The sequence below is a fragment of the Ursus americanus genome, chromosome 7, assembly GCF_024610735.1.
Source record: "Ursus americanus isolate L20-20 chromosome 7, mUrsAme1.1.p, whole genome shotgun sequence".
Taxonomy (NCBI): domain Eukaryota; kingdom Metazoa; phylum Chordata; class Mammalia; order Carnivora; family Ursidae; genus Ursus; species Ursus americanus.
The window spans coordinates 63,124,725-63,142,565 of NC_142133.1; the positions used below are offsets into that span (position 1 = coordinate 63,124,725).

The 17,841-nt window shown below is 46.7% G+C and overlaps 1 protein-coding gene across 2 annotated transcripts in view; it reads left to right on the forward strand.

The window, feature by feature from the left end:
* Window positions 1-17,841, forward strand: part of ALK (ALK receptor tyrosine kinase) — a 660,105-nt gene that overhangs the window by 192,645 nt on the left and 449,619 nt on the right. For both annotated transcript variants that reach the window (XM_087863752.1, XM_045809147.2), the window contains one exon: window positions 17,449-17,613. In XM_087863752.1, the coding sequence (XP_087719878.1) occupies window positions 17,449-17,613 (165 nt within the window). The remainder of the gene's footprint in view (window positions 1-17,448; window positions 17,614-17,841) is intronic.

A 17,841-nucleotide genomic window follows, 5' to 3' on the forward strand; every position in this document is an offset into this window, starting at 1 on the left:
GTGCTGCTTGGCCCTGACACGCCTACTTCCTCTCTGGGCTCCCTCTTCTTAACTATAAAGTGAGGCAGAGTGGCACGCTGCCTTGGGGCAAACGTGTAGATCGAGAGTATTCCCAAGATCCTTTTCAAACTCTCCTTGTGGCCTAGAATCCTCGCAAATTGCCTTCTAGGCAGAGGAGAGGACGCAAACCATTGGCCAGACATTGCCAGAAGGCTGGATGCGGATGCGAAAGGCAATGCCATTATTGCTGTTGATTCACAGGGTGGGAAGAACTGATTTTGGGTTGGTGGCTCCGTGACTGAGTGTAGGGGTCATTTCCAAGCCTATCTTACTATATTTAATTCAGCTGAGACCCACCTGCCTCCACCATCACCTCTCTGTGCCTGGTCCAGTGCCGGATAGCAGAGGGGATACAAATACATAGTAGGGAAGACTTACTTCTGCCCTCTCAGGGCTCAGAGGCCAGAGAAGTAATTCCGCAGGCAGCTAGCTAGGCCCACTGCCATAGCAAGGGCCTCTGGGGGCTAATCCCGGAGCACAGAGAGCACTGAAGGCCAAGACTCCTGTCCCCTTAAGGGCGTCTGTGGGGGCTCAGCCCACATGTCTCTATGAACCAGAGAGGCCAGCAGGCTCACTGGTAATAAATCCACACCTTTCAACTGCCGTGAAAGACATTTTAAGAAATGTTAACAACTTCATTAATTTTAAGGCCTCAAACTTGGGCAGAGAAATTTGACTGGAAAATTGCCGCCTGAAGGGATAGTTCTTCAGACAGTGAGAAGTAACCAAGTCTCAGCAAGCTGACATGGGTGTTTGAGTGGTGGAGCCTGGTGCCTGCATTCTGGGAAGGAGGCGGGACAGGGGGTTCTAGGGGGGGGGACACAGGAGGGGGCAACGAGAGGGGGGTGGCAACAGCCTGCCCACAGGCATTGTGACGGACGGCGGCCGGCCGGCCCTCTCAGGCAGGCTGTCCAGTCCTGAATTGAGTGTGGCTTTCTTTTCACCGATGTTTTATGAGAAGGGAGAGGTGGAGAGAGGCTAACAAGATTTACTCACCCCCAGCCTGTAATTATCTGCTTGAGGAAAAAGTTTGACCTACCTTTTTGAAGTCTTCCCATATTTCTCCTAATTTACGTTGGGTCCTTTTATGTTGTGTAAAATATATTCTCTTCAGTGGCATTTGGTATCAGATTCCAGCACTTTCTTCTTGTCTCGAAGGACGGCAGCCCGCTAATTTCATCATTGACAAGCAAAGAGCTACACATTCCTGCCCTAAGGCTTTGAAGGAGGTGGGGGCATCTAAAGAAAGACTTTTTTTTCCTCCTTTTATCATCATCTCTCATGCCTTAAGACTTATTTATAGTCTTGGCTAGAGGACTGGGCTCTCACTACCCACCCAGATAAAAATCTGTTCCACCCGGTCACTCCAGGTGCGAAGAGATTGAGGCCACTGGGGGCTGTATTACCTTCAATTCTAGAGCTCCAGAAGCAGATGGTGTCCTGCCCACTTTAACTCATGTTTGCCCACTCTGGGTGTGGGAAGAAGAAGATCAACATGTACAACGTAATATAACCAAAGGTTCTGCCCCAGATGAGGAGGAGAAAGAGAGTTCTTACTTATTGAAAAACAAAAACGTTGATACTTTGCAAAACTCTTTCACACCTCTTTCTCACTGAAGCCTGTTACGAATTTTATATCCCATGTCTTATGTCCCATTATTTTATATCCCATGTCCATAAGAATGTCAACTGAGGGCCAAAGAATTTTATTAACATGCTCCTATTATGGAGCAGGACAGCAGTTACACAAGATTGAACCCAGATTGACTCCAAGTTAGAGTGCTCTTTCTACTATAACACAGAGTTAATTCAAAGATGAAGTCTTCCCTCCATGGAGAGGGCTCTCATTTCCTAGACTACCTGGTGTTTGGACTGAGTGACCAGTCTCATACCCAAGATCTAGGCAGCTGTAGAACCGAGACTTGATGTCCCCAAACTGTGGCTATCCCAGGCAGGCCAGTTAATTCATCTCTTCCCAAACGTGGACACTGTGGGCATTCTTGTGTTCCCTACCAGGGACTGTGGTCCCTGTTATGGGTTGAATTGTGCCCCCCCAAAAGATACTTTGAAGTCCTAACCTCTAGTAACTGTGCATATGACCTTATTTGGAAATAGGGTTTTTGTAGATATAATCAATTTGGGTCCATACTGCATTAGAGGAGACCTAATCTAATATAACTGGGTCCTTACGAGAAGCGAAAACAGAGACATAGACACAGACACACAGGATGAACACCATGTAATGATGGAGGCAGAGATTAGAGTCATGTATCTACAAGCCAAGGAATGCCAAGGATTGCCAGCAACCACCAAAAGCTGGGAGAAGAGTATGGGACAGAACTCCCTTACTGCTGTCAGAGAGAGCATAGCCCTGACAATACCTTGATTTTGGGCTCCTGGCCTCTAGAACTGTGAGAGAATAAATGACTGTTATTTCAAGTCACCCTGTTTGCAGGACTTTGTTATGACAGCCCTGAGAAAGTAATACAGTCCTTCATCCCTCCAGCCCCCCAATGTCTACATCGTGGACTCCTGGCAAAGAAAGATTCCTCCTAACACCCAGCGTCAGGACACAAAAAGCCATTGTTGGACTTTAAATAAAAGTTCTATTAAAACTTTGTCTGTTTTCAAGCCCATGGAGACCCATCCAATTTAAGGACTGGTGCTATTGGAAAGAAAGAAAAATTAGGCTTTTTAATTACTTTCCCTGCTGCCACTACCACCATCACCGGTGCTGTTAATGTATCAATTTCTTTGATTGAAAACACTGGGTAAATTAAACATATCTCTCTCTCAAGAAAAAAAAATTAACCTACCACAGAATCAAAAATGGAAAACAGAAAGGCCCACAAGCCTCTTGTGGGATTTGCTTCGTAGCTCTCGCAGGAAGTCCGTTTGATCACATTTCTGAAATTACATATTTAATGTGGCTGGACGTGATCAGCTATTCCGCCCTCAAGGGCCTGGTGTCAGTGAAAAGCAGCTTTCAGTTCCCTCGTGGACCAGTGTCATGGTTGAAAGCTTTCTTAACAATTCCTCTGCCCTGACAGGCTAGGCCCTTTTGTGTTCTCTTTCCACCCTGCTCCACTGAACTGGGAAGTCAAGTTCTCTCCTAGTCCATACTCTTGTATTGTAATCTACAACACGATGAGCACAAGGCCTGTGGTTTCCTTCACCAAAAAGACTGAGTCCCAAGGGGTACAGCAGTGCTGGCGGTCATACGCCACCAAGAACAGGGTACGTCTGAGGACTGCTGACCTGCCAGGGGCCAGTGAACCCAATCCATGAAAATTACATAAAAAGCAGATGGCTTAGGTGTTTCAAGAAAAGATTTATTTAAAATGCTCCACTTAATCATATCCCTTATCTTTAAAATGAAGACAGGTCCACTCAATAAATATCAACAGTTTCTCTCTCCGTTAGTGGCAGATTGAGTAAAGAGAAGCAGAAAGGAAACAGGTGGATTAAAAGGTAAAAGAGTGATTGACCAAGTGACACAAAGGCAAGAAAAGCAAGTCAAAAGAGAACCATTTAAAACAGTTGTCACAGGGACGCCTGGGTGGTTCAATCCCTCAAGTGTCTAACTTTTGATTTTGGCTCAAGTCATAATCTCAGGGTCATGAGATTGAGCCCCGTGCAGAGCTTGACATGGAGCTCAGCACAGAGCTCGCTTAAGATGCTCCTTCTGTCCCTCACCCCCTCTCTCTTTCTCTAAAAAACAAACAAACAAGATAAAGCAATTGTCACAGACATGGGGAAGGGCACTGACAAAAGGAAAAGAAAGAGACAGGTGAGGGAATGGAGACAGAGATGCACAGAGATAGAGACGGACAAATGTAGAAAGGATCACTCAGGCCTGTCCCCATATTCTTCCTTCTGCTAACATGGTCTTAGCAATCCTGCCTGAGCAGGTGGTTCCCTGATGCCCAGTCTAATCTCGACCTCCCCACTGAGGGTAGTTTCTGTATCCCTACCTGCCTGCAGCATTTCCCCCTTTCTGTGTCTCTGACACCACAGAGAATGGGAGGATGGGTATAAACATTCTTTGAATACCAACTGCTTGTCTGGTTCTGCTCTAGGCATAGCAGTGATAAAGACAAATAGGGCACACCCCCTTCCATTCAGAACTCTCAAGGAAGAGGCAGGCATGCCTGCTGTATGACAGGTGCAGAAACAGAGGCATGTTCAAAGCTCTCTGAAACATAGGAAAGGAGGGCCTAATAGGAAGCTGGGTGTTCTGAAGATGGGGACAGCTCAGTTGGGCCTCGAACCCCAAGACCAATGAGGAAATTAAAAAAAAAAAGATGATAAGTCACTTTTATCTATCATCTGTCTGTCTATGTATCTATCTATCATACATTTACTCGTCCAGTGAGTGTCTACAACTTGCCAAGCTCTTTGCCCCTGCTCCTCATAGAGATTCTACCCTAGTTCACTTTTATCATAGGTCTAAGATAGTCCCAAACATCATCTGAAAGGCGCTTCTTAAATGCTTGTTGTATGATTCTTTTGTATATGCGTGCAGTATCCCTGGGTCTGATGATCCATCAAACCTAATAGGAAGATTTGCTTGGGAAATAAGACTTCTCAGTTTTAGCAAAGACATAATATGTCTATTAGATTAGTAGAGCTTCTTTTTGGAAATCATACAGTAAGCATTCCCACCCAGCAGCTGGTGACTGCATTAACCCCAAATTAGAACAGCCTGCAAGGTTGAAGAACTCACTCTGTCCCCATTTTCTCACCAAGGAAAGTTGTATAATGTCTTTCTGCAGTACTTTATATTTCTGATGTCACACTTGTTAGTGTGACTTATCTTGGTTATGTGTGGCCCTGAATCATCACGATTCTGAGACTGTAAGCTCTTGGAGGTCAAGGAGTCCACATTTTGTTCCCTTTTGCATTTCCAGTGATTAAGCCAGTGTTTTGTACTCAGTTGAGTTCTTGATAAATATACACTAGATGAAATAGCAGCATTTGCCAAAAAATCCAGGGGCAAAATAGGAGTTTACTCGGCTCTCTCAGTTCCCAACCCAGAGCCCATGAGGATCTCTGTTTTAGTAAAGGGTAGGGATGTTCTCACCAGCCCTCTTATTCCTAAAGTCATATTGACTCGTTTCAGGAAAGACAGAGGTCTAAAGGGAAAGCAGGTTCTGGGTTGGACATACTTTGGTTTAGAATTAAAAGCTATGACATTAACTACTTTGGGCAGGCTTATTTTTTCTCTCCTCAATCTAAAAAAGCATATTCAGCAGATGTGAGTGAGCTGAGGAGTTTTTGTTTTGACAGCTTTGGGATGTCTGAGATATTGTATACAGAGCATTCCTAACCAGCCCAAAAAGACATGTGTCCAAAACATATGCAGGAAAGTGACTGATCAAGAGTGAGAAAAATGAGAGGAAATCCTTTTAAAATGAAATGTTTTGTCAAGAGCAACCTCAGATGCAAAAATGTATGCCAGAGGAGACCTCAGATTAATGGAACTTTACCCAGTCCATTTGAGTAGATGCCTAGAATGATTTGGTTTGTTAGAAATTGTGAGCTGTCAGGGCCCACAGTAGTCTGGTCAAATAGCCTCATCTTAAGATGAGGAAACTAAGCCCAGAGAGGTCAGCAGTCTGCCCAGAGCTAGTGGCAAAGCTGAGATTCAAATCCAGGTCATCTGCTTCGAAGAGCCCACATCTAAGCCTCCATAGCAGATGTGTGGGCAATGGTTCATACGTTCTCAGTACTTGGGCTGCAAAGCATTTCCTCACGTGTCACTCCTGCCTATCGCTTTATCCATGTCATCACTTTAGGTCCTCAGGTCTCCATCCATCCAGCAGGTTCATGATGTCCTACAGGTTGCATCAGTATAGGGTCCATACCATCCTGGTGTGGAAGGACCCACAGCCGGGGCCAGTCTTGTTACCTCACGATCACATGAAGAGTATCTTAAAAACAAGATCTGGGGTCCAGAGACAGTAGGATTAGATTTGGGACTTCCAAATATTCACCTCCTTGTTGCCTATTTAAATGTCCTCTGTAACATCCAGGCAAGCCTTCTTCCAGCCTCTGTCCGAAAGCAGAGCACAGAACGGTGGGGAAGAAGATCAAGTTGGGATCTCAGATGTGGAATTTGTTTCCAGCTCTGATTCCTGTGTGTTTCACTACCTTCAGCCAATAACCACTCCCTGGTTCTGTTTGTCATCGGAAAAATGGGAATGGTCATGATTCCTAACTGACAGCATCGCTGTAAGGACTGACTGTGAGGACAGAGTTCCAGGTGCCAGAACGCAGGTGCTTCGCTAACACCTCCTGAAGAGGAGCGAGACCCGTTCCAGTGAGAGGCCGATAGCCTGCATTTTGGTGGCCTGGCTCTACTTTGCTAGAAAGTTCTTCCTTAAAACTCTTTAAACCCCTCGTCTTGCCCTCTGGAACCTGAAAGCACTTTACGTTTAACCATGATACTATCCGTGCTGGGATTTAATCCTATGCAGCCCAGCTTCAAAATTCATACAACTACGCTAGAAGAAGCACTATGAGTTCCCCACCTGCCTGGAATAACCTCACTCCTTCCTCTGTTCTTAACACATTCTCTAGCTGAAACCTGTACCATGTCCAAATATTTTCGTTCTTCAAGATGCAGCCCTAAAATCGCCTCCTCTGTGAGCCTCTGGTCCTCCCAGGCGGAAAGTCTCTTGTTCTGTGTCATCATGGCGCCGCCATGTCTGCCAGCTGTGAGAGTCAGGCGTGAGAAGTCCACCTCCTCGCCCTGGACTGAGAGTCCCCGGAGGGCACAGAGTCCATGCCAGGGCAGCCTAGTATCGGTCTGTGTTTTGAGATTGGTATCAGGGAGGAACCCCATGGTTGGTAACCTCCAACACCCAGCAGATCCTCGTCATTAGAGACAAGAAGAGTAAGTGGGGAGGATCATTTCACACGTTCTGAGGCTGAGAGCCCGCATGACCATCAGCCTCCTCTGGTTATCATGGGTGCCACATTGCTCAGAGCTCTCCACCAACCTTCTGCTTTTAGGGACGATCCCATCTGTATGGATGGCATGCTGAGCAGTGGGCAAACTACTAAGCTTTCACCGTGTTCTGTGGGGTCTGCTGCGTTTTGTTAGAGTCTCCACGTTCTACATGAACACTTCTGGGGATCACAGGCGAAGAACTGGACTGGAAGTCCAATCTGGGTTCTGGTCTCAGCTCTCTTACTTCCCCAGACCCTGGGCTCTGCTACTTTGGCCAGGTCACATCATCCTCCTGAGGCTTGGTTTTCCCATCTGTAAAATGAGGGGGCTGGGCTGGTTAGCTTCAGAATGCCTGGGATTTTAATTATTTTCAATTTTCTGTTCTGGGATGAAGAGCCGAGTCCCATTTCTTCCATCCACAACATTGCTTTGGCCAGAGATGAGAGAAATGAGAACTAAGCTTTCTGTGCCTATCTGCCACCATCCTGGGCATGCTTGTATACACACCCTCTTTGAGCCTCTTTTGTGGCTGTGTTTATGTAATTGATTGATTGAAGGAGACTTGGCCCTTCTTTGCTGCAGCTTGATTATAAGTGAACTAAACAGATGTCTTGAATTGGGTGATTGGTTCCCAGATGCATTCTAGGGAGTGAACTGGTGGGAAGGAAGTGAATGATTTCAGTTCTGGGGCCCCAAGACAAATGAGTAGTGGTTGTGGGTGGGGAGGGGGGGCAGGCAGGGGCTAGGTTTGGTACTTAGTCTTATGATGAAGTAAGTGACCAGATGTTGGTGGCATCTGGAAGATTAATATCAAAGGTAACTAGTGGGCTAAGTGCCCCTTTAGGAGATAACGCAGCAAGGGGGAGGAGAAGCCCCTAATCATTCAAGCCTGGGCTGGAAGTCAGGACTCTTGGGGTTCTGCTGACCAGCTGCTAGAGCCAAGTTAGAGAGCTTGTTTTGGCCATCTGCCCAAAGAGGAAAATTGGTCTTAAAATGGTAGAGATGGAAGAGACCTGAGAATCATTTCATTCCACCATTTCATTTTTCGGATGAGGACATCGAGGACTTGGGAGGCTAAATGATTTGCCTGAGGTCACAGCACAGAGCCAGGGTCTAGAACACAGCTCTTCTTACTCAAGGTCTAGTGTGACTTCACTTCCAAAGGAAAGTTAGATCAGTGGGTCGAAAAGTAAGGATTGAGTGAGGAGTTCCCACACGGCTAGACACAGTTCAAGCTTCCTGCCCTCAGTGCTGGACACGCACCTGTTCAGCTCCCTTTGCCCCGGCTGACCCCTGGGGCCACCTGCAGAGCAGCAGTGACGGCCAAATTTAATAATCGGTGTATGCCACTCACTGTCATCCTGGGCACTTGTTATGCACATTGCATTTAATCCTCCTCACATGGCCCCTGCTTTCATCCCCATTTTACAGATGAAAGAATCGAGGCAGAGGGAGTAGATAATTTGCCCCCCGTATGCAGCGAGTAAAGGGACAGAGCCACGCCTTCACCTTGAGCAGCCTGATCCCATGCAGTGTCTATGCGCCTAAGTATTCCCCAGACAGCCTGGCGCCTGCTGAGGTTTTGATATCAAACAGAACAAGGTAGAAAGATGCCTCTTCTAGTCAGTGTCTCCCTGGATCCTCCGAGGTCAACTCAGTCCAGCTCATTCCAGGGCTCCTGGTGATAAATCTGAGGCATAGCGCGACCAAGGTGGAAAGACATGCGTGTATAGTCCCAGTCCTTCCTAATTAAGAAAGCGCGCCCACATTCATTCCCTTATTTGATCGTCACTGCAGGTATTATTACGTTTATCAGCATCATTATTGTGATAAATCTCTCACGTTCATACGTGAGGAAACCAAGACTTGGGTGGTTAAATGAATTGCCCAAAAGCATAACGCTAATGAGCCCAGAGCTTGGAAATTTCCAAGAATTCTCTAGTGGTCTCCCCCTTTCACTCCTAGGCCCCTGCCTTTCCTCCTTTTGTTCTTATCATAGCTTCTGCCTATGCACAGACCTACTTTCTGGCTCAGAGCTTCCAGCAACCATCAAAAAGCAGCGTGTTGGCGGGAGAGTACATCTAGGATGGGAGAAGCCAGAAAGCCTTACTGGAAGCAGTTTGAGCCGTCGAATCATTGGCAGATATTTGAAACCAAGCCATGTATGTTTTTGCTAGCTTATTCCAGAAAAACACAGTCTAAATTTTTGAGAATTTTCCTAATTGTTGAAGGTATTATTTTCGTTTTTTGTTAGAGCTGAGAACAATAATAATAGTTAGGAACCAGATTTTACTACCAACTTTGCAACCCACCCACTTTCATCTGTACTCACTCTGGACCTCTGTCTCTTCGTGTCACATGGTCCCAAAGGTCCCTCATCACCCAGAGGGTCAATGATTGAGAAGTTCTGGAGAATCCCTTGAGAAAAGAAGGTGATTCCACCTTGTGCCTCAGGATTGGTGGCAGCCAAGGGACTTCCCTGGAGCTGGGTACAACCCTCAAGGACTGCCAGAGTTTTGAGAATGTTGGTTTCTGGAGCTCTGTATAACAAGCTGCGGCTTCAAACATGAAGCTCTGTTATATGATGTCTAAAGGCCACTCATAAGACAATTGTCACACGTGCATGATGCTTCGTGTGGATCTTTGTTGAATACGCAATCCAGGCTCATCAGGACTCCTCTGGCATCTATATATGCCATCCTTGAAGCAGTCTAGCCATGGCTTAAATGTGCCAGTAAGCCAAACCTGAGGAAGCGAGAGCTGGTGATTCAGTAAGTCTGACTTTCAGCCTGGCCCGAGCATGGTGCTGCCTGGAGAGGATGGCATTCAAAAACGCCTCCACAGCCAGGAGAAGTGCCCTCCAGACTGTGTGGGAAGGACCCTCTGACCAGCTGCATGAGCCTGGGGTAGTCTTTTCCCTTGTCTGGGTGTTGGTTTTTTCACCTGTCCAGTGGGAGAAGCAGTTGACCTCAAATGTCATTTCAAGTTCTAATAGCCTTTAATTCTGTGAATATCACCTAGCGGTAGACATGCCAACCTTCACATGGAACAACACAATACCAAGCAATGGTCATCTGCCATCAGGTAAAATGGCTCACGTAAATACTATTTCTCAGAGTAAACAAGAAACGGTGCTCAGAAAGGACATGGCTGTACAAATTCTGAATCAGCTAATGTGTGTTGGGAATTTCTCTATTCCCAGCACTTGCATCACTCCATTGAGTCCTTCTAGCAGTTCTGGGAAGTTAGTCTGATCACTGAGATGGCCAGTGCTCAGAGAGAGGGAGAGAGTGACTTGGAGTCAGATCTCAGGTCTTGTGCTCTATCCCCGAGAAACAATCCTGATGATATTAAGGTCAGTTAATGAATAGGACCTATGGGCATAGATACATAGGAGAAGATTGTAGGGCTGGGTGGGACTGCAGAGACCACCATTTAACAAGTGAGGAATGTCAGGTCCAACATCAAGGCCATCTGCATCCTGGCAGTCAGATAGGAAAATAACCCCAAGACAAAATCACAGTCCTGTTGCCATATGTTAAACTAGCAGCCACCCTGATGGTTCTGTTTTCAGATGCAGATTCCATGGCTGGGTATCCAGTTGGGTAAACTCTCTCATGGGCCCCTGATGGCCCTAGAAACCTTGCCCATCCCACCCTCAGTTCCCTCAACTCTGACCCCAAGCCCTAATGAAGAAACACAGCAGTTATTCCAGAAGATGCTAGGAAACCTAGACAGGAACTTTGAGCCCCAGGCCTTACTGCACGTGTAGCCTTGGCTTCCTGAGTCAACACACCCATGGCAGGTTAAGGCTTGGATCTTAGAAATATGACCTTTGACTCAGGCCTCACTGAGGGCACCCCAGTTCCAACTCCCTCAAGGGCAGCTCGATGCTCCGGCTCCTGTCCTGCCTCTAGCTTGGCCCCACTTGTCTCGCCACGGGCCCAGTTCCTGACCCGCCTCACTGCAGGTCTCGACCCTTCCTCTTGCCTGTGGCTCTGAAAGAGGGCAGCTATTTCTGCTGCCTTTTTAGTTCACAGTTCCCTGTTCATGCGACACTGACATCAAAGTCTCAGGGTCCCAGGAAGGAGGCAGGTCAGTGAAAGCCCACTCAGTCACTTCATGTCTAACTCAGCTGTAACTTTGCTGCTCTAAGCCCAGGGTATTCATCTGTTAAGTGAGAGGAAGAACCCTGCCCACTTCATAGGGATCAAATAAGATAATGATGTAAGGGGCCTGACATGCTGTGTCTGAACACAGTAAGCCCTCAGTAAATATTGTAAATTATGAAGATACTTCCCACAGGCTTCGGGGAGGTCCTCCCCTTAGGGCTCCTCTATACATGCGTACCCGGTGCTGTCAGAGCCAAGAACGTACGTCTGACCCCAGGCTTGATTTCTGAAACACTCATGAGAAGAGAAAAAAGGAAAGAAGGGTGAAGTATCATAGGATTGATAAACATGGCTTTCATCTCTTTTATATGACTCTACTTTTCACTCTGCAGTATTTGTTTCTAAAACTCATGGCGGGCTGACAGTGCGAGACATCAGCCAGTGGGTTCCTGTGGACCTGCCCTAGGACAGTGGCTCTTAAGGATGCTGGAAACCAGCCAGCCTTGGAAAGAAAATCTAAAAAACTAGAGGCTGCTGGTCCCCTCTCTTGAAATTAACTCGTGGTGACTGAGGAAACGAGTGGGAGGTCTCTGGGTTTCCAGAGTCAGAATCAAGGAGGCACAAAAGGCCTTGACCCAAAGGAGTTTTTTGGAGCCTGAGGTGAGTCTGGGTCAGTCTACAAAGGAGGACTGTTGGATTTTCTAAGCCCACCCAAGAGAAGACCTGAGTGGCCAAAGGACAACATGTCTCCCCATCACCTCTATGTGGTGTTGTAGATGGTACCTGGAACTTTCATGGAATCTCCTTCATGCAGCTCAGCCTGAGAAGGTCCCCATCTCTGCTGATTAGCTGAGGCAGCTTCCTCCGCACAGGCCTTGGCATGACTGCTTGGGTAGTCTCCCACATTCCTACAGGCTAGACATCCCCCCTCAGGCTCAGCGTGCGGTCATTGCCAACTCCTCTGCAGCCAAGGGCGTTTGGTAAGGGAGCTGGGCATCTCTCTGGGCAGGGCCACCACAGGGTTTTCTCATCTGTTTCTGTAACATTCTTCTGAATGGCTGCCTTTTATACTAGAACAATGCCTTCAAGCTAACTGTTAATGAATTCAGTTTTTGAAATGTGAATCATACCCTGGAAGGTTTCAGAATATAGGTACAAACTGATAAAAATTCATAAACACACACACACACACAAAGACACACACACTCACATGCACACTTATTCACCCAGGAACAGTCTTACCTGAACGTTTCTTCTTAATTCTTTGAGGATCTTGAGGTAAACTGAGTCCCCATTGAGTGTGATGCACTTTCAGCCTCATTTCATGGGGAATCTGCTTCTGACAGAAAGCCCCCATTTAGAGGTAGGCAGAGTAAAAATGACTGGTGGTCTGTAGGTTGGTTGTATTGGCCCTGTAGAATCACTGACCTTCAGAGACAGGGCACGATAGAAGGTATATGCTCCTTTTTTTTTTTTTTTTTTTGAAATAAAAGCAATTGTCTTCTTTTTTAAAAAATTTTTTTTATTATATTATGTTAGTCGCCATACAGTACATCCCTGGTTTTTGATGTAAAGTTCAATGATTCATTAGTTGCGTATAACACCCAGTGCACCATGCAATACGTGCCCTCCCCACCACCCATCACCAGCCTATCCCATTCCCCCACCCCCTCCTCTCTGAAGCCCTCAGTTTGTTTCTCAGAGTCTACAGTCTCTCATGCTTCATTCCCCCTTCTGATCACCCCCCTTTCTTTACCCCTTTCTTCTCCTACCGATCTTCCTAGTTCTTATGTTCCATAGATGAGAGAAACCATATGATAATTGTCTTTCTCTGCTTGACTTATTTCACTTAGCATTATCTCCTCCAGTGCCGTCCATGTTGCAGCAAATGTTGAGAACTCATTCTTTTTGATAGCTGAGTAATATTCCGTTGTATATATGGACCACAACTTCTTAATCCAGTCATCTGTTGAAGGGCATCTCGGCTCCTTCCATGATTTAGCTATTGTGGACAATGCTGCTATGAACATTGGGGTGCATATGGCCCTTCTCTTCACTACGTCTGTATCTTTGGGGTAAATACCCAGTAGTGCAATGGCTAGATCATAGGGGAGCTCAATTTTTAACTTTTTAAGGGACCTCCACACTGTTTTCCAGAGTGGCTGTACCAACTTGCATTCCCACCAACAGTGTAGGAGGGATCCCCTTTCTCCACATCCTCTCCAACAATTGGTGTTTCTTGCCTTGTCAATTTTTGCCATTCTAACTGGCATAAGGTGGTATCTTAGTGTGGTTTTGATTTGAATTTCCCTGATGGCTAATGATTTTGAACGTTTTTTCATGTGTCTGTTAGCCATTTGTATGTCATCATTGGAAAAGTGTCTGTTCATATCTTCTGCCCATTTTATGATTTGTTTATTTGTTTCTCGTATATTGAGTTTGAGAAGTTCTTTGTAGATCTTGGATACCAGTCTTTTATCTGTAGTATCATTTGCAAATATCTTCTCCCATTCCATGGGCTGCCTCTTTGTTTTTTTTGACTGTTTCCTTGGCTGTGCAGAAGCTTTATATATATATATATATATATATATATTATATATATATATATATATATATATATATATATATAAAATAATATATATATATGCTCCTTTTTTCATTTTTTTCAAATGCAGAAAACTAGGCATAGAGAGGTGACCAGACCTGCTGGTGTCTCTCAGCTGCTCTGTGCAGGATCAAGCCTGGAATCATCCTCGCTGCTCTACCAAGACCTTTCCCTTCACAGCACTTGATATCCCTCTCAGCAGGAGAACTGTTTCCAGAAGATTCCATTGCCTTATCTTTCTTTCATGATGGAAGTAACTAGAAAGTGGGTGGCAATGATCAGCAGCGTCTGGAAAGTATGTCTTTTTCTCATTGCTGTTTTTCAATGGTTAGATTCTCCTGGGTCCTGATAGGTAAAATAAGGTTGAGATGTCTGGAGTTTTTTGAAGGTCATGGTCACTTTGCAAAATAGGCCTGCCAGAGAGGAAATCTAAATCTGTTCCCTGAGAGTAGAGGACAAGCCTTTGCAGATATGAAGAGGCCGCAGACTTTGGGTCTAGTAATAACCAAAATATAACACTTCACCGGTGTCTCATATATTCTTTAATCTACTCTGTTGGCCCTGGATTGAGATTTGAAACTGTGGAGACGAGATGAGAAATGCCTAGATCTTCATCATTATCTAGCCTTGGGTCACATTCTGGTTCTGCCTTAGGGTGATCCTTTGATCTTTGGGCAAGTAGAGTGAACTTTCTGAGCCTCTATTTCCGCATCTGTAGAGAGAAGACATCATCTACTTTCCAGTGTTGTTCTGTAGATTAAATGTAGTCACATAGGAAGAACGCCTCGCACAGTCTCTGGCAGACAGCTGGGGCTCAGTGAATTCATTTCCCACACCTTCCCTTGGGTGTGGACCTGCCTCTATGGTTAGATGGCTTAAGGCTGAACCCTTCACTGAAACCCTGGATCCCTTCAAGTCCTGTCTGTAAAACAGACTCTGCAGGCTCTGTCCTACAAGGACTGGGTCAGAGGAGGCTTGAGGAGAAAGATGCAAGAAGCATTCTAGGTCTGCAACCTCAGAACAGGCCCAAGGAAAATGATCCTTAACCTGGTGTTTTTAGAGATGATGAGTCCCAGGTGTTACCGCTTGAAAGGCACTGGGGCTAGCGCAGGAGAAAGAAACCTATCTTGGTATTTTATGGGAAATTAAATTGGAATGTAGGAAAGCCCAATTCGGTTTCACCCACAATGAACAGTAATGTTAACTCCCTTTCTATTTAAAGTCAAAGAGTGTGGCTTTGACAGCTAAAGGGAGACTGCCTCGGAGCAAGAATTTCAAAATGAACCCGTTTGGTAATTGGAGCACGTGCCTAGCTTGTATCATGAGGCCGGGTTTGGTCCGAACACGGCCGGTTCTCCAACTGTTCAGAGTCAAAGATCCCACGATAGATGATGCTTGATGCTGGGATTCTGTGGTCTGTTCGTCTGATATGCACCAGACAGTGTCTGACCTTGCATGCCACACCTCTGTCCCAAATAGAAATAGGATGATTTTAAACAAAGGAGAAAAATCAAGATCGAGGATGGGCCACAGACATGGAAGCTTTGGGAAAGTCACCAGTAGTTGTCGGTGTGGGATGGGGACAGCCAATACCTTTCTCTCTCATCTTTTGACTTGATCATTAGCTAATATGGATGGGTCCTTTTGACCCTCTTCAGAAGGGCCAAGGTTAGTGGCTCCACTTTTCATTATAAGGATAATTGTTGTGCTAGAAAGTACAAAACATTGGATCATTTTTCTCCTTGCATTCTGCAATCAAAACCAGGTGGCTGGCAAGTAAGTCTTGAAGAGTAAGGCGGCCTACGATTCATGGACACGGCAGCAGCTCAGCCCCCAAGGGAGGGTAGAAAGTCTTCAAAGCTGATAAAATTTATGTAGGCAGCAAGTGGCATGTCAACTCAAATAAGGCTAGCTCTGCGCATTTGAGCTTGCCATTATAAAGGTGAATCGTCTGCATTGTGAAAGGGCGAGTGGTATTAACCTTAGGACCAGAAAGATGGTGGCTCGTGGAGAGCAGCTGGTACATAAATCTCGATAGGCCGAGAAGCAGAAAGATACTTAATAGAAGTGTAATTGAGGGATTCACCCCCCCCACCTACCCACCTGAACTGAGTTTGGCTCGTGTCAATGGGGATTATTTTACTCCCACTCTGGGATAAGGGCTTAGCTGCCTACGTGTGTGACTAGGGGACCATCCGGTGATGGCCGGCTGCCTGCACTGGAATTGACCCCACTTCTCCTCTGTGGTCGGAAATTCCCAACACCTGGCTCCTCTTGGAGGTCAAGGTAGCAGTAGCCCCAGAAGCAGCTGTTAAACGGAAAATGGTCATTGGAAGCTAGCACCCATTGGCACCACCACACAGACTGATTCATCACACGTGCTATAACCCTTCTGAGAACCAGGACTTAGGAATTTTAAAAAAGTCAAATCAGGAAGGAGCTTTAGAGAACATCTAGCCTAGGTCTCATTTTGTAATTGAGGGACTTGAGGCCCAGAGAGGTCAAGTATCTTGTTCAAGGGAACCGGCACATCAGTGGCAGAGCTGGAGTTGGAACCCAGGCCTCACTGGGCATTTGTTTTCCCCGTCACCTGGTCTAAACCCCTGTTTGCAGCCGAGGGCACCAAGTGCCACACGTGCGAAGAGACTGTCCAAGCCTGACACCAACCAAAGTCCCCATCTGCTAGTCCGGTAGTCTGTCCTCACGTCACATTCTCCCTTTCTTCACATCCCCATGGCTGAGGGGAGACAGTGAAGTAAAAGGTAGGTTATAATTTGCACTTTGATACACATTTCACTTACCCGTCAGTAAGCGTTGGGTGCCTACTGGGTGCAGAGCATTTCGGCCACTTTGGGTAATGCACACCGAGGAAGGGGAAGGAGAAGGTGAGTGTATCTTAAAAGTAGGGCAAATATGAAATGGTTTAGACACAAGTTGCCTGGTCAAAGGTCGTAAAAAGTCCCAGGAAACAGCTTCTTGCTGCTTCCTCCCTCTCTCTCTCCCCTTCCCCAGGGTCCTTGCCCACCCCCTCCCCAAGAGAGAATGAGCGCGGACTAGCTGTCCTAGCCGTGACCCTCTCGTGTGAAGGGGTCCAAAGGGTAGATGGTTGCCTGGCAGACAGGCTGTGAGTAAGGCCTGAGTTCCCCTTGGCATTCTCTTGTCAGGCAGGGCAGAACCTGGCCAGGATTTTTCCCCTGAGCATCTGCTGTCGACAGGCTCATGTATTCGGACACACGTTATCCTACCAGCTCTCACAGCAATCCCTGGAGGTAGGCGTTTTCATCCCCAATGTACAGATGAGGAAATTTGAGACCACACAGCCTGATTTTTTTTTGCCTGGAGTCAACCCAGACTTAGAGGCCGACCTCTCCGGCTGCAAAGCCATCATCCGGCCATGTGGCCTCCAGCCCTCTCCAGTCCCCAGGCAACCTTACAGGACGCAGAACTTCTCCAGCTCCTGCCAGTTAGCTCTCTTTTCACCTGCCTTCTCTGAAGATACCCCCTTAACCTGAATTATACAAGGAATCCCTTTTTCCTCTCTCAGTCCCCTTTTTAGTCATATGGAGCCGAGCCAGCTGTGAACCTGACCGCTGGCCACCTGGCTAGAGTGAGGGTTGTGGATGAGATGAAGGCCGCCTTCCTGGAATGGAGGGGTGGGGCTGGAGGGTCCCCTTGGGGAGACAGTTTGCCCCACTGACCGCTGGCTGTCCTTGCAGGCCTGGAGTGCAGCTTCGATTTCCCCTGCGAGCTGGAGTACTCCCCGCCCCTTCACGACCTTGGCAACCAGAGCTGGTCCTGGCGCCGCGTCCCCTCTGAGGAGGCCTCCCAGATAGACCTGTTGGATGGGCCGGAGACAGAGCACTCCAAGGAGATGCCCCGAGGTAAGGGTAGACGCCACCACAGAGTGTCCCGGCCAGGCCAGGGTGGGGCTTGGATGTCCATTTCTGTTTGCAGGTTTGAGGTTCCCCTGGCTGTGCTCTCACCTGTTTCTTTTGAAACCTGCTTCTAATACCTGTGCCTTGCCTAGGGTGCAAGGATCAAGCCGGCACTTTACTCTCTAACCAAGAGAAGAAAATAGGATCTTATGACTCTCTTTCATGCAGATGTAG